Raw genomic sequence first — 24,225 nt, 5'->3', positions numbered from 1 at the left:
GGAGCAGGGACCACTGATCCCAAGGAGCAGGGACCACTGACCCCAAGGAGCAGGGACCACTGACGCCAAGGAGCAGGGACCACTGACGCCAAGGAGCAGGGACCACTGACGCCAAGGAGCAGGGACCACTGACGCCAAGGAGCAGGGACCACTGACGCCAAGGAGCAGGGACCACTGATGCCAAGGAGCAGGGACCACTGACCCCAAGGAGCAGGGACCACTGACCCCAAGGAGCAGGGACCACTGACGCCAAGGAGCAGGGACCACTGACCCCAAGGAGCAGGGACCACTGATCCCAAGGAGCAGGGACCACTGATCCCAAGGAGCAGGGACCACTGATGCCAAGGAGCAGGGACCACTGACGCCAAGGAGCAGGGACCACTGACGCCAAGGAGCAGGGACCACTGACGCCAAGGAGCAGGGACCACTGATGCCAAAGAGCAGGGACCACTGATGCCAAAGAGCAGGGACCACTGATGCCAAGGAGCAGGGACCACTGATGCCAAGGAGCAGGGACCACTGATGCCAAGGAGCAGGGACCACTGATGCCAAGGAGCAGGGACCACTGATGCCAAGGAGCAGGGACCACTGATGCCAAGGAGCAGGGACCACTGATGCCAAGGAGCAGGGACCACTGATGCCAAGGAGCAGGGACCACTGATGCCAAAGAGCAGGGACCACTGACCCCAAGGAGCAGGGACCACTGACGCCAAGGAGCAGGGACCACTGACGCCAAGGAGCAGGGACCACTGACGCCAAAGAGCAGGGACCACTGACGCCAAGGAGCAGGGACCACTGACGCCAAAGAGCAGGGACCACTGATGCCAAAGAGCAGGGACCACTGATGCCAAAGAGCAGGGACCACTGATGCCAAAGAGTAGGGACCACTGACGCCAAGGAGCAGGGACCACTGACCCCAAGGAGCAGGGACCACTGACCCCAAGGAGCAGGGACCACTGACGCCAAGGAGCAGGGACCACTGATGCCAAGGAGCAGGGACCACTGACCCCAAGGAGCAGGGACCACTGACCCCAAGGAGCAGGGACCACTGACGCCAAGGAGCAGGGACCACTGACGCCAAGGAGCAGGGACCACTGACGCCAAAGAGCAGGGACCACTGACGCCAAAGAGCAGGGACCACTGACGCCAAAGAGCAGGGACCACTGACGCCAAGGAGCAGGGACCACTGACGCCAAGGAGCAGGGACCACTGACGCCAAGGAGCAGGGACCACTGACCCCAAGGAGCAGGGACCACTGACCCCAAGGAGCAGGGACCACTGACCCCAAGGAGCAGGGACCACTGACCCCAAGGAGCAGGGACCACTGATGCCAAGAAGCAGGGACCACTGATGCCAAGAAGCAGGGACCACTGATGCCAAGGAGCAGGGACCACTGACCCCAAGGAGCAGGGACCACTGACGCCAAAGAGCAGGGACCACTGACCCCAAGGAGCAGGGACCACTGACCCCAAGGAGCAGGGACCACTGACCCCAAGGAGCAGGGACCACTGACCCCAAGGAGCAGGGACCACTGACCCCAAGGAGCAGGGACCACTGACCCCAAGGAGCAGGGACCACTGACCCCAAGGAGCAGGGACCACTGACCCCAAGGAGCAGGGACCACTGACCCCAAGGAGCAGGGACCACTGATGCCAAGGAGCAGGGACCACTGATGACGCCAAGGAGCAGGGACCACTGACGCCAAGGAGCAGGGACCACTGACGCCAAGGAGCAGGGACCACTGACGCCAAGGAGCAGGGACCACTGATGCCAAAGAGCAGGGACCACTGATGCCAAGGAGCAGGGACCACTGACCCCAAAGAGCAGGGACCACTGACGCCAAGGAGCAGGGACCACTGACGCCAAGGAGCAGGGACCACTGACCCCAAGGAGCAGGGACCACTGACCCCAAGGAGCAGGGACCACTGACCCCAAGGAGCAGGGACCACTGACCCCAAGGAGCAGGGACCACTGACCCCAAGGAGCAGGGACCACTGACCCCAAGGAGCAGGGACCACTGACCCCAAGGAGCAGGGACCACTGACCCCAAGGAGCAGGGACCACTGACCCCAAGGAGCAGGGACCACTGACCCCAAGGAGCAGGGACCACTGACCCCAAGGAGCAGGGACCACTGACCCCAAGGAGCAGGGACCACTGACCCCAAGGAGCAGGGACCACTGACCCCAAGGAGCAGGGACCACCGATCCCCAGGCTGCATGGCCCGGACTGCTCCAGCCATTGTGGGACTTTTAGAACTCGCACTTATTAGCTGGGCCGAGATGGAATGGTGGCTCTTGAGAATGGGGAATAACCAATGTTAGTGCACAGGAGTGGCACTCAGGATCTTGCCTGGACAATGCTAGAGAGACGCCTTGCGAAGACTCTGCATATTCGCTGTTGTGGCTCGTATTTCACTTTATGTTTCTATATAAATACTTGTATTGGGCTGGTCCATCATTTACTGGGGTTACCGAGTCAAGTGCTGAAGGGGTAGCACTTGGCCGGTTACTCAGAAACCACAGTAGGTTGTGCGGCGAGACACCGGGAGTAAAGGGGCCCAGTGGCTCCTGCTTGCCTCATGGCCCTCTGAAGGGGGTTCTGACAGTAGGTTTTAGGGGATCCACGTGTTTTTGGATTCAGTACTCGTCAGATCTTTTCATCTTTGCTGCGCAGCAGGCTTGTGTCACAGGTTTGCAGGACTCTCGTTGGATGTTGAGGATTTCTGCGGAAGACGCAGGTAGCCAAACCCCAGGACCTCCGGTGCCAAACTGCTGCATTGAGCGGTTTGTGGTCTTGGGGTCTGATCTGACCCTGGTTCCTGATGCGAACGGCTGGCCTGCTGGGAGCTTCTTGTGGGGATGGATTGCTGTCTCAAGGATGGTGAGAACCAGGACTGTCTGGCCCAGGTGGGGGCTACGAGGATGAGGCTGAGATTTCTCGATCATCTTCCACGACACAAATAGGAGTGGAAGAGGCAGAAAAGTGTAAGGAAATGTCCCTGAGCAGCTCATCCGGAGTGCTCTTCCCATGGAACATGGGTAACAGAGGAAGGTTAGCCATTTTCAGGGGTGGCATAAAGTCTATTTGTGGAGTGCCCCTGTGTTGTAAGTACTGGTGAAGGACTTGTGGGTGGCGTGCCCACTCGAGGACTTGTTGATGAGGCCTGTGGAGTTGCTCCGCGAGGTCGTTGTCCAACCCCAGAAGGTAATTCATCATCAGGAGGATGTGTTGGGAGAGTGCCCAATGCCAGGTGTGCTGTGCCAACAGGGAGCGGCATATTGAGAGAGAGAGAGCGGCCCCGTTTCTGTCGACAGTACGGCAGTCATGGTGTCTATCCTTGCAAGTACGACTTTGCCCTGAATGAGTAGAAATAAGACTTTGAGGGCGAGATATCTGGCTAGGAGCGCGAGATGTGGCTCTGTTTAGGAGGGGCACAGGCTCCCACACAGTGGCATGGCTAAGACGCACCTCACAACTGGCTTGAGGTGTCCATGCCAATGGTAACTTGCGGAATGAGGTACAGGGAAGGTCTGGCCTCCAGTAGGTTTGTGTACTTCCACCACTGCACAGAGCAATGTGCTCGGCCTTTACCAGCGCGGGATGCTCATTTGACCCCAAGCCTGGGACCACCGGGCTGAAAGTTACTGCTACGGCGGGCGCAGGGGTAGCTGGGAATGGGTCACTCTGGCCATGCCTGTGAGGCGCATAAAGGGTCAGACTGACATGACTATTCGGCTGAAAAAGACGTAAGAGGTGTTGGAAGCCAGGACGCTCTACGGCCTGGGGTACGCTCTGTGGCGGAGTGAGCTGCCGCCCCAAGAAGGGCTGGAATCGGACAGGTCAGAGGTGAAACTTGGTGACCTAAGGCTGTGTAGGCGTGGGCCGGGGGCCTGAGTATAGATGAGGCGCTGGTCTGCACTCTTGATCAGCCAATCGTCTTTGTAGGGGAGACATGACTGCCCCCTACTTTGGGGGGGGGGGGCACCACAGCTAGGCACTTAATGAAGACCCTAGGGACAGCAGCAACGCTGAATGAAAATACTTTGATCCGATGATGCCACTTACCACGAAGCGTGGATCCCATCAGCGGGTGGGATGAACGAGGATGTGAAAGCAAGCGTCCTTCAAGTCCAACGCCGCCATGCACTCGCCCTGCTGACGGGGGATGGTTTCAGGCTACAGAACCATAAAGAAAGGTTCAGAGGGGGTCCCCTCGTTCGGGGGTCTGAGGTCCAGAAAGGGCCCAAGGGAACGGTCCTCCTTGGGGTCGAGGAAGAAGGGAGATTAAAATCCTTGCCCTGCTTGTTTGTGGGGGTGGCACTGAGCCTACTTGTGAAAGAGTGTTTGTAGTCTCCCTCGAGAAGGCTGGGGTGGCCTCGGCTGGGGTGTGGTTGTGTGTGGGATGCTGGGAGGGGGTTTGACGAAACTCTGAAAAGACAGACGGCAATCACTAAAAACAAGCTCCACCTCTGGAGTGCTTCCTTCTGCCCCCTCATAAAAAGTCGGTAAAAAGCCACAGCTTTATTATTGATGAGGAGCGATCAATTAAGCAGCAGGTCGGCGCAGTGACGTCCGCAGCTTCATTCAACTTTGCCACATTAAGAAGTTCAAGACATTTCTTGCCGTAGACGAGTTGGTTCAAGTCACAACGGCCATAATCATGTCAAAAATTGACATCGCCAGCTCCCTCGATCTGCGCCTCTCTAAATACCTCTCGCAGACTCCATCTATCATTAAATACCTCACTCGCAGACTCCCTCGATCTTCGCCTCCCTAAATACCACTCGCAGACTCCCTCGATCTTCCCCTCCCTATACACCTCACTCGAAGACTCCCTCGATCCTTAAATACCTCTTGCAGACTCCCTCGATCTGCACCTCCCTAAATACCTCACTCACAGACTCACTCGAACTGGGCCTCCCTAAATACCACTCGCAGATTCCCTTGATCCTTAAATACCTCACTCAGACACTCCCTCGATCTGTGTATCCCTAAATACCTCACTAGCAGACTCCCTTGATCCTTAAATACCTCACTCGCAGGCTCCCTCAATCTGCGCCTCCCTAAATACCTCTCGCAGACTCCCTCGATCTGCTCTAAATACCTCTCGCAGACTCCATCGATCATTAAATACCTCACTCACAGACTCACTCAAACTGCGCCTCCCTAAATACCACTCGCAGATTCCCTCGATTCTTAAACACCTCACTCGCACACGCCCTCGATCTGCGCATCCCTAAAAACCTCACTTGCAGACTCCCTTGATCTGTGCCTACTTGAATACCTCACTCGCACTCTCTCAATCTGCGCCTCACTAAATACCTCTCACAGACTCCCTCGATCCTTAAATACCTCACTCGCAGACTCCCTTGATCTGCGCATCCTATATACCTCACTCGCAGACTGATCTGCGCGTCCTATACACCTCACTCGCAGACTCCCTCGATCTGCGCCTCCCTAAATAAATCACTCGCAGACTCGATGTGTGCCTCCCTAAATACCTCTTGCAGGCTCCCTTGATCTTCACTTCCCTATATACCTCACTTGCAGACTCCCTCGAACCTTAAATACCACTCGCAGACTCCCTCGATCTGCGCCTCCCTAAATACCTCACTCGCAGACTCCCTCGATCCATAAATACCTAAGTCGCAGACTCCCTCGATCTGTGTCCCCTATATACCTCACTCGCAGACTCCCTGGATCCATAAATACATCTTGCACACTCCCTCGATCTACATCTCCCTATATACCTCACTAGCAGGCTTCAGCCGAATCCGACCGCTAAGCCACCTTCCGGACACATCTCTCGAGTGACCATAGATCTCCAGGGGCCCTGAGATCCATGTTCAGAGTATGTTGTACCGTCTTCAAGGCCCTGCACGTGGACAATCCGGCCTACCTCGCATCATTGAATATCCCCCACAGGAGAGCTGAGGTAAAGCCACCCACACCGTCCAGCCACCCACACCGTCCAGCTATCCCTCAATGTAAGAGTAAAAGGGCGAGTGGCGCTAGCATCTCAGTCACTGCCCCGGAACCCCCCACCCCCCACCCCAAAACCCACCTGCTCTCGGGCTTGGAACTCCTTGTCTTTGGAACTTGGGACCACCACGAATTATGCAGCATTCAGAGGCTGCTGAGGCTGGCTCTTTCCACAAGCTCCCCCAAGAACCCCTCGAGCCTGCGGACTCTGCTACCTTGCGCCAAGACACCGTCAGGTGAAAGTGGGCGCTATACAATGCAGTAACATATCATGACAGGCCTCAGACTGGATTGACACCCAGTGACAGCCTGCACTATAGAGACAGCTGAGAGCGGGAGCTGGACAGGCCTCAGACGAGAGACACCCAGGGACACCCTGCACTCGAGACAGCTGAGAGGAGAGAGCGGGGGCTGGACAGGCCTCAGACACGAGAAGAGACACCCAGGGACACCCTGCACTCAAGAGACAGCTGAGCGTGTGAAACCTGGGCCGATAATCGTGATTATTACCTGCGCCATCTTGCCCGATGGTCCTTTTCTACGCACACATAGGCCGCAGACATTTTGATCGACCGCAACCATTTTGTGTTCTGTTGTTCACGCTTGTTTCACCTGTACTTCTACAAGTATCTGTATAACCTTCTGACCGACTTGGTACGTGTGCTAAGGGCCATAATCTGGCGGACATGCCCATGTTTGATGTTAGCTTAAGAACGACATTCTATTGCCGCCGGAAACCTTTGCATTCCTTGTTCCTCCCTATCCCTGTGCATGTAACCAAAGATTGTAGATACCAAAAGGTCCCGCACTAACCTAGTTTATTGCACCCCAAAGAATGCACCTCCCGATGGACAATGGAACTTGTTTTTCTATCAACAGTAAAGGACGTTAAACCTGACCAGTCTCACATGTTCCCGACCCTGAGGCAAAGGCCAGCTGCCCGATAAACATCATATGTCCGACTATTTAAGATTGGGAGGGTACGATCCAACTTGTCCGAAATGTACGGCATCTTGTCCGGGGCGGAGTACCAAGCTTACATGACACCGCTCAAAGATTGTATTGTCGAAACCCTGTCCAAAAGTAGCCTGTTGAAGAGTTGAAGTTAGAACACCTCCCTGAGAGACATCCCGGTGTCTGCGGTAGACGTGCTCTCTAGAGTAATAAACCTCGTTCTTGCCTTCCAGTTTCAGGCGCATGCCTATTTTAATAGAATCGAAAGTGAATGAAAGGTGATAAGCCAAGCAGCTTCGGGGGTCTCTAAGGGGGCTGCTTTTCATCAAGCGGAGAGCCGGGGCTGGACAGGCCTCGGACAAGAGACACCCAAGGACAGCCTCCATTCGAGAGACAGCTGAGTCTCAGAGCTGGACAGGCCTCAGACACGAGACACCCAGGGACACCCTGCACTCGAGAGATAGCTGAGAGCCGGGGCTGGACAGGCCTCAGAGACGAGACACCCAGGGACACCCTGCACTCGAGAGACAGCTGGGAGCAGAGAGCCGAGGGCTGGACAGGCCTCAGAGACAAGAGACACCAAGGGACACCCTGCACTAGAGAGACAGCTGAGAGCCGGGACTGGACAGGCCTCAGAGACGAGACCCAGGGACACCCTGCACTCGAGAGACAGCTGAGAGCAGAGAGCTGGGGCTGGACAGGCCTCAGACACGAGAAGAGACACCCAGGGACACCCTGCGCTCGAGAGACAGCTGGGAGCAGAGAGCCGGGGGATGGACAGGCCTCAGAGACAAGAGACACCCAGTGACACCCTGCACTTGAGACAGCTGAGAGCCGGGGGCTGGACAGGCCTCAGAGACACACAGGGACACCATGCGCTCGAGAGACAGCTGGGAGCAGAGAGCCGGGGGCTGGACAGGCCTCAGAGACAAGAGACACCCAGGGACAGACACCCTGCACTCGAGAGACAGCTGAGAGCAGAGAGCCGGGGGCTGGACAGGCCTCAGAGACCAGAGACACCCAGTGACACCCTGCACTCGAGAGACAGCTGAGAGGAGAGAGCGGGGGCTGGACAGGCCTCCGAGACGAGACACACCCAGTGACACCCTGCGCTCGAGAGACAGCGGAGAGCCGGGGCTGGACAGGCCTCCGAGACGAGACACCCAGGGACACCCTGCACTAGAGAGACAGCTGAGAGCTGGACAGGCCTCAGAGACTAGAGACACCCTGTACTAGAGAGACAGCTGAGAGGAGAGAGCTGGGGCTGGACAGGCCTCAGACACGAGAGACACCCAGGGACACCCTGCACTCGAGAGACAGCTGAGAGCAGAGAGCCGGGGGCTGGACAGGCCTCAGAGACAAGAGACACCCTGCACTTGAGAGACAGCTGAGAGCAGAGAGCCGGGGGCTGGACAGGCCTCAGAGACGAGACACCCAGTGACACCCTGCGCTCGAGAGACAGCGGAGAGCCGGGGCTGGACAGGCCTCAGAGACGAGACACCCAGGGACACCCTGCACTAGAGAAACAGCTGAGAGGAGAGAGCTGGACAGGCCTCAGAGACGAGAGACACCCTGCACTAGAGAGACAGCTGGGAGCAGAGAGCCGGGGGCTGGACAGGCCTCAGAGACGAGAGACACCCAGGGACACCATGCACTCGAGAGACAGCTGAGAGGAGAGAGCTAGGGGCTGGACAGGCCTCAGAGACGAGACACCCAGGGACACTCTGCACTCGAGAGACAGCTGAGAGCCGGGGCTGGACAGGCCTCAGACGAGAGGAGACACCCTGTACGAGAGACAGCTGAGAGGAGAGAGCTGGACAGGCCTCAGAGGCAAGAGACACCCAGGGACACCCTGTGCTCGAGAGACAGCTGGGAGCAGAGAGACGGGAGCTGGACAGGCCTCAGAGACAAGAGACACCGAGGGACAGCCTGCACTATAGAGAGAGCAGAGAGCCGGGGGCTGGACAGGCCTCAGAGACAAGAGACACCCTGCACTATAGAGACAGCTGAGAGCAGAGAGCCGGGGGCTGGACAGGCCTCAGAGACGAGAGACACCCAGGGACACCATGCACTCGAGAGACAGCTGGGAGCAGAGAGCCGGGGGCTGGACAGGCCTCAGAGACAAGAGACACCCAGGGACACCCTGCACTCGAGAGACAGCTGAGAGCCGGGGCTGGACAGGCCTCAGAGACGAGACACCCAGGGACACCCTGCACTAGAGACAGCTGGGAGCAGAGAGCCGAGGGCTGGACAGGCCTCAGAGACAAGAGACACCCAGGGACACCCTGCACTCGAGAGACAGATGGGAGCAGAGAGGCGGGGGCCGGACAGGCCGCAAAGACGAGACACCCAGGGACACCCTGCGCTCGAGAGACAGCTGGGAGCAGAGAGCCGAGGGCTGGACAGGCCTCAGAGACAAGAGACACCAAGGGACACCCTGCACTAGAGAGACAGCTGAGAGCCGGGGCTGGACAGGCCTTAGAGACGAGACACCCAGGGACACCCTGCACTCGAGAGACAGCTGGGAGCAGAGAGCCGAGGGCTGGACAGGCCTCAGAGACAAGAGACACCAAGGGACACCCTGCACTAGAGAGACAGCTGAGAGCCGGGACTGGACAGGCCTTAGAGACGAGACACCCAGGGACAGCCGACTTTCAAGAGACAGCTGAGAGCAGAGAGCGGGTGCTGGACAGGCCTTAGAGACGAGACACCCAGGGACACCCTGCACTCGAGAGACAGCTGGGAGCAGAGAGCCGGGGGCTGGACAGGCCTCAGAGACGAGACACCCAGGGACACCCTGCACTAGAGACAGCTGAGAGCAGAGAGCCGTGGATGGACAGGTCTCAGAGACGAGACACCCAGGGACACCCTGCACTCGAGAGACAGCTGAGAGGAGAGAGCGGGTGCTGGACAGGCCTTAGAGACGAGACACCCAGGGACACCCTGCACTCGAGAGACAGCTGAGAGCAGAGAGCCGGGGGCTGGACAGGCCTCAGAGACAAGAGACACCCAGGGACACCCTGCGCTCGAGAGACAGCTGGGAGCAGAGAGCCGTGGATGGACAGGTCTCCGAGACGAGACACCCAGGGACACCCTGCACTCGAGAGACAGCTGAGAGCAGAGAGCCTTGGATGGACAGGCCTTAGAGACGAGACACCCAGGGACACCCTGCACTCGAGAGACAGCTGAGAGCAGAGAGCCGTGGATGGACAGGTCTCCGAGACGAGACACCCAGGGACACCCTGCACTCGAGAGACAGCTGAGAGCAGAGAGCCGTGGATGGACAGGTCTCAGAGACGAGACACCCAGGGACACCCTGCACTCGAGAGACAGCTGAGAGCAGAGAGCGAGGGCTGGACAGGCCTCAGAGACAAGAGACACCCAGGGACACCCTGCACTCGAGAGACAGCTGAGAGCAGAGAGCCGTGGATGGACAGGTCTCAGAGACGAGACACCCAGGGACACCCTGCACTCGAGAGACAGCTGAGAGGAGAGAGCGGGGGTTGGACAGGCCTCAGAGACACTCCATCAGCACTTCCAGAAGCAGAAACCACAATGCGCCCCCCCCCCCCCCCCCTGTGACTCATTGCTCTGCTGTCCACACAGCAAACCCTTCCGGCCCCGCCCGGCTCAAGGTTGTCTCATCCGAGAGAGGGGGGGGGGGGGGCAGCCACAATGGACAGAAACCTGGAAAGAACGCGGAAGTGACGCCGCCCAGAGTTTCGTTGTCCCAGGCCCCGCCCCCCCCCCCCCCCCACACCTGCAGAGATCACCACTTCCGGCTGCGGGGCGCCGCAGGCACCAAGATCACACGGGGCGACGGCCGCAGAGCCGAGCACGGCGCAGCCTCGGGCTCTTTCAATAAAGGACTCGAGGCGCTGTGTATGTGTGGGGGGAGGGGAGGGGTGAGGACCTGGAAGCACCAAGGTCACACGGTGCGATGCCCCCCGAAGCCGCCGCGCTGCAGCGCAGGGTCGGGGGGGGGGGGGGGGCGCCCACGGTCCGAAGCACCGATGGTACCACCCCCGCCCCATATGTGCTCAATACATGAACACCGGGCCTCTCGGGTGGACTGCGTGGGGGGTCATGAAGGCGCCCCTCCCCCTCCCAGCCCCCAAGGCTCATGAAAGGTGACAGCGATCCCAAGGTCACAGCTCTGCACAGACCCCTCAGCAGGTGCCAAGGTCACACGGGGCGACACACGGGGCGAGGATCCCGACCCCTGCCAGGGTCACACACGAGACACACGAGAGGGTCACACACGAGAGGGTCACACACGAGACACACGAGAGGGTCACACACGAGACACACGAGAGGGTCACACACGAGACACACGAGAGGGTGACGCACGAGAGAGTCACACACGAGAGGGTCACACACGAGAGGGTCACACACGAGACACACGAGAGGGTCACACGAGGGGAGTGCGTCCCCGTGACACCTAGAGAGGTCATAGTATCGGAGAGCAGAGTATCGTGTGACGTCAGCACAGCGTGGAAACACAAACAGGCGCGGCCTCTGGGCGCCGGTGAGACCGGAAGCAGCTGAAACTATGAGGCAGAGGGGGGACTCCAAGAGAGAGGCACAGAGGGGGGACTCCAAGAGAGAGGCACAGAGGGGGGACTCCAAGAGAGAGGCACAGAGGGGGGACTCCAAGAGAGAGGCACAGAGGGAATTCAAGAGAGGCACAGAGGGAATTCAAGAGAGAGGCACAGAGGGAATTCAAGAGAGAGAGGCACAGAGGGGACTCAAGAGAGAGAGGCACAGAGGGGACTCAAGAGAGAGAGGCACAGAGGGGACTCAAGAGAGAGGCACAGAGGGGACTCGAGAGAGAGGCAAGAGAGAGAGGCACAGAGGGGACTCAAGAGAGAGGCACAGAGGGGACTCGAGAGAGAGGCACAGAGGGGACTCGAGAGAGAGGCACAGAGGGGACTCGAGAGAGAGGCACAGAGGGGACTCGAGAGAGAGGCACAGAGGACTCAAGAGAGGGACTGTAGGGGGCAGAGAACTGCCCTGGTAACAAACCACACAACTGCCCAAATCAGACCCCTCTAACAAACACACCTGGAGATGGGACTCTGGCCGGGACAGATTCTACCATGGGGGGAGTGGGGCTGACGTCATCAGACCCCCACCCCAGCAGGAGATGGGATTCAAGCCCCCACCCCTCCCTCCGCCCAGGTCAGAAGGCAGCCCCAAGGTCACAGGCCGGACACGCTCTGCGCCGGGACTCGTGAACACAGAACGGAAACCAGCATTTCAACAAGTGACACCTTTCAACAAAGTTTCATTTTATTTTCGGAGGAAACTTGTTGCATTTTATGAGACCGCGGAAGTGAAGGTTCCGGAAGGATCTGGAGTTAAATGGCCCGCGGCGTGGAGGCGTTGGGGTTGTGGGGGGGCTGTAATCTGCGGTCCCAGAGACCTTGCCACCCACAGGCGTCCATGGAAGCTCAGGCCACTTCCAAGAGCGCAGCGAATGCGCAAATGTCCGAGGAGGAAGGGGAGTGAAAAGGAGACAAACACTGGCAAAGCCAATAGGTCTCGCTTTCACGTCTGTGTCGGAGCAAAATCCATCTTCCAGGCCATTCTAAACAAGTATTTGCAATGCAATAGGTCTCGCAATTACGAGAGTTTGAGCGATTGGCATTGTAAATGACAATGCCTTTTATTTATGCGTTGTTTTTAAAACAAATAAAAGGCATTTCCAGTTACAATGTTAATAGTTTAAACTTTTGCAAATGAAAGACCTATTGCATTGCAAATGGCGTTAGGAGAGAGCGGAGCGGGCCAGCCTCAAAGTTGCCTATCGCAATGAGGAACGAGCCACAGCAGAGAGCGCTAGCAAACTCCGCAGCTGTCTCCCCGGAGACACAGCGGAGAGCTCGAGCAGAGTCACCGGCTGTCTCCCCGGAGCAACGGCAGAGAGCTCGAGCAGAGTCACCGGCTGTCTCCCTGGAGCCACGGTGGAGAGCTCGAGCAAACTCACCGGCTGTCTCCCTGGAGACACGACAGAGAGCTCAAGCAGAGTCACCGGCTGTCTCCCCGGAGACACGGCAGAGAGCTCAAGCAAACTCACCGGCTGTCTCCCCGGAGCCACGGCAGAGAGCTCAGGCAAACTCACCGGCTGTCTCTCAGGAGCCACGGCAGAGAGCTCGAGCAAACTCACCGGCTGTCTCCCTGGAGACACGGCAGAGAGCTCAAGCAAACTCACCGGCTGTCTCCCCGGAGCCACGGCAGAGAGCTCGAGCAAACTCACCGGCTGTCTCCCTGGAGCCACGGTGGAGAGCTCGAGCAAACTCACCGGCTGTCTCTCAGGAGCCACGGCAGAGAGCTCGAGCAAACTCACCGGCTGTCTCCCTGGAGCCACGGTGGAGAGCTCGAGCAAACTCACCGGCTGTCTCCCAGGAGCCACGGCAGAGAGCTCGAGCAAACTCACCGGCTGTCTCCCTGGAGCCACGGTGGAGAGCTCGAGCAAACTCACCGGCTGTCTCCCCGGAGCCACGGCAGAGAGCTCGAGCAAACTCACCGGCTGTCTCCCTGGAGCCACGGTGGAGAGCTCGAGCAAACTCACCGGCTGTCTCCCTGGAGCCACGGCAGAGAGTTCGAGGAGAGTCACCGGCTGTCTCCCTGGAGCCACGGTGGAGAGCTCGAGCAAACTCACCGGCTGTCTCCCCGGAGCCACGACAGAGAGCTTGAGAAAACTCACCGGCTGTCTCCCTGGAGCCACAGTGGACAGCTCGAGCAAACTCACTGGCTGTCTCCCTGGAGCCACGGTGGAGAGCTCGAGCAAACTCACCGGCTGTCTCCCTGGAGCCACGGTGGAGAGTTCGAGGAGAGTCACCGGCTGTCTCCCTGGAGCCACGGTGGAGAGCTCGAGCAAACTCACCGGCTGTCTCCCCGGAGCCACGGCAGAGAATTCGAGGAGAGTCACCGGCTGTCTCCCTGGAGACACGGCAGAGAGCTCAAGCAAACTCACCGGCTGTCTCCCCGGAGCCACGGCAGAGAGCTCGAGCAAACTCACCGGCTGTCTCCCTGGAGCCACAGCAGAGAGCGCTAGCAAACTCCGCAGCTGTCTCCTTGGAGCCACGGTGGAGAGCTTGAGCAAACTCACCGGCTGTCTCCCCGGAGCCACGACAGAGAGCTTGAGAAAACTCACCGGCTGTCTCCCTGGAGCCACAGTGGACAGCTCGAGCAAACTCACTGGCTGTCTCCCTGGAGCCACGGTGGAGAGCTCGAGCAAACTCACCGGCTGTCTCCCTGGAGCCACGGTGGAGAGTTCGAGGAGAGTCACCGGCTGTCTCCCTGGAGCCACGGTGGAGAGCTCGAGCAAACTCACCGGCTGTCTCCCCGGAGCCACGGCAGAGAATTCGAGGAGAGTCACCGGCTGTCTCCCTGGAGACACGGCAGAGAGCTCAAGCAAACTCACCGGCTGTCTCCCCGGAGCCACGGCAGAGAGCTCGAGCAAACTCACCGGCTGTCTCCCTGGAGCCACAGCAGAGAGCGCTAGCAAACTCCGCAGCTGTCTCCTTGGAGCCACGGTGGAGAGCTTGAGCAAACTCACCGGCTGTCTCCCTGGAGCCACAGCAGAGAGCGCTAGCAAACTCCGCAGCTGTCTCCTTGGAGCCACGGTGGAGAGCTTGAGCAAACTCACCGGCTGTCTCCCCGGAGCCACGACAGAGAGCTCGAGCAAACTCACTGGCTGTCTCCCTGGAGCCACGGTGGAGAGCTCAAGGAGAGTCACCGTCTGTCTCCCTGGAGCCACAGCAGTATTTCCAGTAAATCAATAACAGCTGGGTAGCCTGAGTGGGGCATTCTTAGCATCAACCTGGAAGTCGGAGTTCAGTGGAGGAAAATACTGCAAGCCAATTTAGAGAGAAAAGGCTGCCGCTCCAAGCACCCAGGTGGAGATTTAAAATATTAAGCATGGCACCCGTATTGTTCATGCTCAAAGATTAGCGCCTGCCCAGGGGTGGGACAGCAATAAGGAGCAAAGCAGGGAAAAGAGGGTGCCGTGGTGCAACCTAAAGTGCAGCGTCCATGTTGTGAAAATAACAGGGGAGATGTTGACAGAGTTGGGCACGCTGTGCGTCCACAATGGTTTGCTTAGTTTCCCGGTCAGTTGTGATTAAGTGGTGTTGCGTACAACAAAAAAAAAAAAAGAAAGCTAAGTAATCGAGACAAAGAAACAATTATAGAAGCGAGCACCTGTTAAAATAGTAAGCGTGCCGCCGCCGCGTGGGTGGAATAGGGGAAGATTATTAAAGAAAATAGTGCTCACCGGCCTAATAAAGCAGACCGTGAAACACAAGCTAAAAAGTCCAGTCCTCATGGGAGGTTACAAATGCAGACAAGGCGGTATCCAGGAGGGACTAGGAATGGTTTTAAAAGGACAGTTACAGAAGCCAATTGAAAAGATAGACGGGAAATGGGCGGAGCTTCTATTCCATACCTCAATACAGCACGCCTCGCAGAGCCGCGCATGCGCTGCCCAGGCTCGACCTAAAAAGAAACAAGGGGGAGGGGGTCAACAGAAGCATTGGGCAGGAGGGGTCAAGGGTCACAGATCAAGAAAACACCTGTGACCGGTGGCGAACAAGAAAGGTGGTCGAGAGAGGATTCAAAAACTGTTTAAGCAGAACAGGGAGAGGTGGAAGCAGAAAGTGAGGAGGAGGGGGTGGAAAGTTACAGAGTGCACGCAGGAGAGGACTTGATGAACGAAACATATCGGGAGAGCAAGAAAAGAGTGTAGGGTGACAGATGCCCGAGAATCCCCCGGACAGTCCCGGTGTCAGTCACTTTTCGTAATTTTAGGTAAATGTCCTGGTTTTTCGAACAAAGGTCAGGCCATTCCGCAAAGCAGATATATGCTCCATACACAGGGCCTCTGAAGAAATACACACACAGCTACACGCCTAGCGCACATGTGGGTTTGTGTGTATATATGTATACACACATACAAGCACATTAACTTACAAGCTGTGTGTGTGCGCACATATTTACAAGGTTGTGCAAATGAACAGGACAGGCCAGATACAGAAGTAAGAGTTAAGGCATTAATACTACTTTTTATGTCTGGCCTGTCCTGGTTTTTGCTTCTCAAAATCCTGTGTTAGTGCTAAGAGCAAAGAAAAAGAAATAGTTCCATGAATGTCGGCGCAAGGATACAATCCAAATCCAAGACTGGTAAAGAAGACTTTCTCCAGGGGAGGGACTCACAAGACGAAGAAAAGCCATTTAATAAGCAAACACAAGAGCGACAAGAAATTCAACCAAAAGCCAAGTGCACGTAATGCCGTTGTCCAAAATACTTCTTTCAGTAGTCTACTACAGGTGTCCGCAGGTGAGCCCTGAAAAAGAAGAGGCAGCCACCCGACTCTGGAGAGCGCTCATCACTAACAGCCACCAGCCAAGCGGAGAGCTGCGTACAAGCAACTTGCGCCCCTAAAAAGGCACCCTAGTAAAAGAAACATAGTGCATGGTCCCTGCACAAACTTACATCCACCCACACGATCCCCCCAAGCCACTCTTCACTGGCCGCTATCCACCCGCACTGCCCCAGCTGCTCTCCAATGGCCTTTATCCACCCCTCACTGCCCCGGCCGCTCTCCACTGGCCTTTATCCACCCTGCAGTGCCCCAGCTGCTCTCCGATGGACTCTATCCACTGACACTGCCCCAGCCACTGTCCGATGACCTCTATCCACCCTGCACTGCCCCAGCTGCTCTCCACTGGCCTTTATCCACCCCTCACTGCCCCGGCCGCTCTCCACTGGCCTTTATCCACCTTGCAGTGCCCCAGCCACTCTCCGATGACCTCTATCCACCCTGCACTGCCCCAGCTGCTCTCCACTGGCCTTTTTCCACCCCGCACTGCCCCAGTCACTCTGCACTGGCCTTTATCCACCCCGCACTGCCCCAGTCACTCTCCACTGGCCTTTATCCACCCCGCACTGCCCCAGTCACTCTCCACTGGCCTTTATCCACCCCGCACTGCCCCAGTCACTCTCCGATGGCCTTTATCCACCCGCACTGCCTCAGTCACTCTCCACTGGCCTTTATCCACCCGCACTGCCCCAGCAACTCTTCACTCCTTTATCCATCTGCACTGCCCCAGCCGCTCTCCACTGCTCTGCATCTGATGTTTGTCGGAGAGGGGGGGGGGTTCGGTGGGGAGGCAAGTCACTTGCACAACAGATTTTAATGTAGCATTTATTATCAGCATATTTTGTGAAAGTGGTAAAGGTATGGTTAGATGTAAAAATATATATATATATACTTTCTAGACTCTTCCCGCTTCTATTCCTCCACTATCCTCTTCAATCCAAATAACAGACTAATATGTCCACCGCTCAAACTAATGTAATATTTCTCCAGACTAATTCACCACTAATTCTTTTTTGGCTCTGGAGAAGCGTGCTACTCGCCGAAAAGCACTTCAACACATCAGGGGTAGTAAGCGCTATATAAATGCAAACCTTTTCCCTCTTCTATTCGTACGCTATCCTCCTCAATCCAAAGAACTGACTGACATATCCACCACGCAAATTACTTTCATATATCACTTTACTAATTCACCACTAATCCTTTATGGGTGCCGGAGTAGCGTCCTCCTCGCCAATAAAGTGTTTTGATGCCCTTCAGGGGTAGTAAGAGCTATATAAATGCAATTACAATAGAAAACAGCTTTAGGAAGGAGGAGCAAAATGGAACATTCTGAAATGGACGTGGGTTGACGTCCTACTCAACCAAGGCAGAGAGCATGCAAGGGGTGAGAGGTGAAAGGGTGGGGGGGGGGGAGGGAGGGGCAATCAAGATTCCAATACCCATTTAAAGAAAAAATAAGTTTTACTGATCAAAAACAGAGCAAATGTGGAAAACATCTCAAACTGTCAATTACAAGAGTGGGGGTAAACAAAAGAGGAGCTGCAATGCACCCCAACACCCAATCCCCCCGCCCCCCGCGAGGAACCCCCACCTGTCTGGAACGAAAGCAGCCATTTACAAAACATTTCAAAACACTTGTTTCTACACTAATAATTTACTTACAAATAAACATCTTTAAAAAACGATTCCTTCACCGCCCATAATAAAAGTAGTGTTACCCGCCGAGTAGTCGTGACATGTCAGCCAGGAGCCTCCCTGTGTGCAACAGCACCCCAGCCTCGCCTGCGGGAGCCCAGGGGGGAGCGGGGCTGGAGGCCACAGTTGGCAGCCCACCTGGCACTGGGTACAAAGCCACAGGTGTCTGCAGAGTGCCTGGGTGGGGAGAGGCCCCACAGTGCAAGGACTGGGCAGTCTGTGCCAGGGGCCACAAGGAGGCCTGCCCTCTACCTAGCCGTGCCAGTACCTGCAAGATCTGCAACTTACACTCACCCATGGACACATGCACACCCCTGCCAGCTCCAGGGCTTCCCATCTGCAGCCCTGCCAGTACCACCGGTTCCTGTCACCCACAGACACATCTGCCCACCACGCCAGGACCCTTGTACCTCCTCCTGCCAGATCCCCGACACCCCAAGACAAGATGACCACCCCGCCAGGACCCTTGTACCTCCTCCTGCCAGATCCCCGACACCACAAGACAAGATGACCACCCCGCCAGTCGCTTTCAGTGTAGAGTGGATCAAGAGCCAACGCCAAGAGAGTGGAATGGGGTCCACTGGGGAAAGTTCAACAGAGCGGGCAGAACCTCCTGCAGGCAGGGTGGTTTCACAATATACAAGTCAACAACAATATGTGCCAAGAAACTCAGTCTTTAAGTCTTTAAGTCTCTATGAGTGGAGAGAGTCATGTGCACCCTCAGACAATGGCAAATAGATCAAATCTCAAAAGCGTCCCAAGTTGGCAAGCCATCCGTTGATGGCACCTGCAGGTATCAGAAGGCATCAGAGGTGCACACTGCCCTCCCCTAGAAGACGTCCTGCTCATAGGGGCAAGGCCAGGAGCCTAGACGTACACGGCCGTCTTGGAGATCATGGAGCCATCGTTCTGCGACTCCATGTCATCGTCCAGGTAGGCGTCGTGAGGGATGTGGGGTCTCAACTGGAGCATGGGTCCCACCTCATTGAAGCGCTCATCCTCTTCTTCCAGCAGGTCATAGTTCTGCTTCTCGTCGTCCTCGTCGTCGGTGTGAGTGCGTGGCATCTCCTCGGCGAGGCCCGGGGCTCCCTGAAGCGGCTTGCCCAGGTCAGAGTCCTCGTGGTACGCAAACTCCTGGGAAGTTGCCCCGTTGCCAAAGATGCGAGTATTGGGTGTGTAGGATCCCTTGTCTTTGGTCTTCCGACTTCTGAAGAACACGAAGAAGAGGATGACACCGGCAAGTGCGATGAGTAAAAGCGCGCCAATGATGCCGCCGATGATGGCTCCGGTGCGGTCCCCCTCCTGCGCCAGGGCTCGCTCTGGATAAAAGAAACACAGGCGTGTTGGTAGATGCTTCCAGAGTCATGTTAAGAGCAAAATCACAGCCAATCAAAGCACAAGTCTAAACATGCGTGTTGCGGTGGAGGACGCTGAACAATCCCACAAACCCCTAGCTGCGCGTGCACCGCTGCTGGAGGCGGAGCATTGGGGACCATGCAAAGGCTTTCACTGCGTTTCATGCAGAACATATCTGCTAACCAGGAGGCTACTCGAAGAGTATCCAACTGTACACCGTCTATCGTGTCCAACACACTTTCCCATCATGTGGACAACTAGCGTACAGGCAGTTTGGCGTCAACGTTAATATGTAATGTGCTGTTCAACCAGAGTCTATGTGTTCCTAACCAAATCTAAACTGTACCACCGTGGCAGGATACATGTGGGATAAACTCAGCAAAGCCTGGTGACAAGGGGTGTGGCTGCACGGTCAAGGAAGTTCAGTCACAAGTGTATACTCTTGTCACGACCGAGGTAATCTAAACTCAAGGAACCCTTGTTACACGGGGTGTGGTTAAGAAGAATGGCCAGAAATCATGTGGCGTGTACTCAAGGATACCTGGTTTAAAGGGGATTGGGGTGTATACTCAAGGAGGCCTTATGACCGGTCTTGGGTAAACACTAGGAAGCCTTATCACGAGCATTACACTACACACTCATGGAAACCTTGTCACAACAGGTGTGGTGTATACTCAAGAAGGCCTGGTCACGAGGGGTGCGGTGAATACTCAAGGAGGCCTGGTCACGAGGGGTGGAGTGGGGTGTTTACTCAAGGAGGCCTGGTCACGAGGGGTGAGTGTATACTCAAGGAGGCATGGTCACGAGGGGTGGGGTGTATACTCAAGAAGGCCTGGTCACAAGGGGTGGGGTGTATACTCAAGAAGGCCTGGTCAAGAGGGGTGCGGTGTATACTCAAGGAGGCCTGGTCACGAGGAGTGGGGTGTATACTCAAGGAGACCTGGTCACGAGGGGTGCAGTGTATACTTAAGGAGGCCTGGTCAAAGGGGGTGCAGTGTATACTCAAGGAGGCCTGGTCACGAGGGGTGCGGTGTATACTCAAGGAGGCCTGGTCACGAGGGGTGAGTGTATACTCAAGGAGGCCTGGTCACGAGGGGTGCGGTGTATACTCAAGGAGGCCTGGTCACGAGGGGTGCGGTGTATACTCAAGGAGGCCTGGTCACAAGGGGTGGAGTGGGGTGTATACTCAAGGAGGCCTGGTCATGAGGGGTGCAGTGTATACTCAAGGAGGCCTGGTCACGAGGGGTGGGGTGTATACTCAAGGAGGCCTGGTCACAAGGGGTGGGGTGTATACTCAAGAAGGCCTGGTCAAGAGGGGTGCGGTGTATACTCAAGGAGGCCTGGTCACGAGGAGTGGGGTGTATACTCAAGGAGACCTGGTCACGAGGGGTGCAGTGTATACTCAAGGGGGCCTGGTCACGAGGGGTGCGGTGTATACTCAAGGGGGCCTGGTCACGAGGGGTGCGGTGTATACTCAAGGGGGCCTGGTCACGAGGGGTGCGAGGTATACTCAAGGAGGCCTGGTCAAAAGGGGTGCAGTGTATACTCAAGGAGGGCTGGTCACGAGGGGTGCGGTGTATACTCGAGGAGGTGCTGTCACGAGGGGTGCGGTGTATACTCGAGGGGGCCTGGTCACGAGGGGTGCAGTGTATACTCGAGGGGGCCTGGTCACGAGGGGTGCGGTGTATACTCGGGGGGCCTGGTCACGAGGGGTGTGGTGTATACTCGAGGAGGCCTGGTCACGAGGGGTGGGGTGTATACTCAAGGAGGCCTGGTCACGAGGGGTGCGGTGTATACTCGGGGGGCCTGGTCACGAGGGGTGTGGTGTATACTCGAGGAGGCCTGGTCACGAGGGGTGGGGTGTATACTCAAGGAGGCCTGGTCACGAGGGGTGCGGTGTATACTCAAGGAGGCCTGGTGACGAGGGGTGCGGTGTATACTCAAGGAGGCCTGGTCATGAGGGGTGCGGTCTATACTGATTGAGGCCGTGTCACGAGGGGTGGGGTGTATACTGGGGGGGGGGGGCCTGGTCACGAGGGGTGCGGTGTATACTCATGGAGGCCTGGTCACGAGGGGTGCGGTGTATACTCAAGCAGGCCTGGTCATGAGGGGTGCGGTGTATACTCAAGGGGGCCTGGTCACGAGGGGTGCGGTGTATACTCAAGGGGGCCTGGTCACGAGGGGTGCGGTGTATACTCAAGGAGGCCTGGTCATGAGGGGTGTGGTGTATAGTCGAGGAGGCCTGGTCACGAGGAGTGCGAGGTATACTCAAGGGGGCCTGGTCACGAGGGGTGGGGTGTATACTCAAGGGGGCCTGGTCACGAGGGGTGGGTGTATACTCGAGGGGGCCTGGTCACGAGGGGTGCGGTGTATACTCAAGGGGGCCTGGTCACGAGGGGTGGGGTGTATACTCAAGGGGGCCTGGTCACGAGGGGTGGGTGTATACTCGAGGGGGCCTGGTCACGAGGGGTGCGGTGTATACTCAAGGGGGCCTGGTCACGAGGGGTGGGTGTATACTCGAGGGGGCCTGGTCACGAGGGGTGGGTGTATACTCGAGGGGGCCTGGTCACGAGGGGTGCGGTGTATACTGGGGGGGGGGGCTGGTCACGAGAGGTGGGTGTATACTGAAGGAGGCCTGGTCACGAGGGGTGCGGTGTATACTCATAGTGGCCTGGTCACGAGGGGTGCGGTGTATACTCGGGGGGGGGGGGGGGCCTGGTCACGAGGGGTGCGGTGTATACTCATGGAGGCCTGGTCACGAGGGGTGCGGTGTATACTCAAGCAGGCCTGGTCATGAGGGGTGCGGTGTATACTCAAGGGGGCCTGGTCACGAGGGGTGGGGTGTATACTCAAGGGGGCCTGGTCACGAGGGGTGCGGTGTATACTCAAGGAGGCCTGGTCATGAGGGGTGTGGTGTATAGTCGAGGAGGCCTGGTCACGAGGGGTGCGAGGTATACTCAAGGGGGCCTGGTCACGAGGGGTGCGGTGTATACTCGAGGGGGCCTGGTCACGAGGGGTGCGGTGTATACTCGGGGGGGGGGGGCTGGTCATGAGGGGTGCGGTGTATACTCAAGGAGGCCTGGTCACGAGGGGTGCGGTGTATACTCAAGGAGGCCTGGTCACGAGGGGTGCGGTGTATACTCATAGTGGCCTGGTCACGAGGGGTGCGGTGTATACTCGGGGGGGGGGGGCCTGGTCACGAGGGGTGCGGTGTATACTCGGGGGGGGGGGGCCTGGTCACGAGGGGTGTGGTGTATACTCGGGGGGGGGGGGCCTGGTCACGAGGGGTGGGTGTATACTCGAGGGGGTCTGGTCACGAGGGGTGGGGTGTATACTCGGGGGGGCTGGTCACGAGGGGTGGGGTGTATACTGGGGGGGGGCTGGTCACGAGGGGTGCGGTGTATACTGAGGGGGAGGGCTGGTCACGAGGGGTGCGAGGTATACTCAAGGAGGCCCGGTCATGAGGGGTGCGAGGTATACTCAAGGAGGCCCGGTCATGAGGGGTGCGGTGTATACTCAAGGGGGCCTGGTCACGAGGGGTGGGTGTATACTAGAGGGGGCCTGGTCACGAGGGGTGCGGTGTATACTGGGGGGGGGCTGGTCACGAGAGGTGGGTGTATACTGAAGGAGGCCTGGTCACGAGGGGTGGGGTGTATACTCAAGGGGGCCTGGTCACGAGGGGTGGGTGTATACTCGAGGGGGCCTGGTCACGAGGGGTGGGTGTATACTCGAGGGGGCCTGGTCACGAGGGGTGCGGTGTATACTCGAGGGGGCCTGGTCACGAGGGGTGCGGTGTATACTGGGGGGGGCTGGTCACGAGAGGTGGGTGTATACTGAAGGAGGCCTGGTCACGAGGGGTGCGGTGTATACTCAAGGAGGCCTGGTCACGAGGGGTGGAGTGGGGTGTATACTCAAGGAGGCCTGGTCACGAGGGGTGGGGTGTATACTCAAGGAGGCCTGGTCACGAGGGGTGTGGTGTATACTCAAGGAGGCCTGGTCACGAGGGGTGGGGTGTATACTCAAGGAGGCCTGGTCATGAGGGGTGGGGTGTATACTCAAGGAGGCCTGGTCACGAGGGGTGGGGTGTATACTCAAGGAGGCCTGGTCATGAGGGGTGTGGTGTATACTCGAGGAGGCCTGGTCACGAGGGGTGCGGTGTATACTCAAGGAGGCCTGGTCCCGAGGGGTGGGGTGTATACTCAAGGGGGCCTGGTCACGAGGGGTGGGGTGTATACTCAAGGGGGCCTGGTCACGAGGGGTGCGGTGTATACTCGAGGGGGCCTGGTCACGAGGGGTGCGGTGTATACTCAAGGAGACCTGGTCACGAGGGGTGCGGTGTATACTCGAGGGGGCCTGGTCACGAGGGGTGCGGTGTATACTCAAGGAGGCCTGGTCCCGAGGGGTGGGGTGTATACTCAAGGGGGCCTGGTCACGAGGGGTGCGGTGTATACTCGAGGGGGCCTGGTCACGAGGGGTGCGGTGTATACTCGAGGGGGCCTGGTCACGAGGGGTGCGGTGTATACTGGGGGTGGCTGGTCACGAGAGGTGGGTGTATACTGAAAGAGGCCTTGTCACGAGGGGTGCGGTGTATACTCAAGGGGGCCTGGTCACGAGGGGGTGTAGTCTGTAGTCTGGGGGGGGGGGCCTTAAAGGCATACACAGCACAGGGATGACAGACGTGTGCTCTTCGGCATCTGAAGGCTGCAGCCCCCAGGGGGTGAAAGGACGGGTCTGAAGCCAGGCTGGGGGCCTGGACCCCATGTCACTTCCTTTGACATACTCGGCTTACAAAGCTGGCAGCTGAGGACACTTTAGGCCTGCGGCGTCTCTGCCAAGCACCCCCCCCCACCT

The 24,225-nt window shown here is 57.7% G+C and overlaps 1 protein-coding gene across 4 annotated transcripts in view; it reads right to left on the bottom strand.

Moving 5' to 3' along the window:
• Nucleotides 1–24,225, bottom strand: part of LOC147706651 (nectin-2-like) — a 205,591-nt gene that overhangs the window by 111,008 nt on the left and 70,358 nt on the right. The window contains exon 6 of one of the 4 annotated variants that reach the window (XM_086933152.1): nucleotides 17,766–19,337. The exons of the other annotated variants lie outside the window; for them this stretch is intronic. Coding sequence (XP_086789278.1) covers nucleotides 18,886–19,337 — 452 coding nt within the window. The 3' untranslated portion in view covers nucleotides 17,766–18,885. Of the gene's footprint in view, nucleotides 1–17,765; nucleotides 19,338–24,225 lie in introns of those variants that run through there. 4 annotated transcript variants of the gene reach the window in all.

The sequence above is a fragment of the Lissotriton vulgaris genome, chromosome 7, assembly GCF_964263255.1.
Source record: "Lissotriton vulgaris chromosome 7, aLisVul1.2, whole genome shotgun sequence".
Lineage (NCBI taxonomy): Eukaryota > Metazoa > Chordata > Amphibia > Caudata > Salamandridae > Lissotriton > Lissotriton vulgaris.
This window is presented reverse-complemented; position numbering and strand designations above follow the sequence as displayed.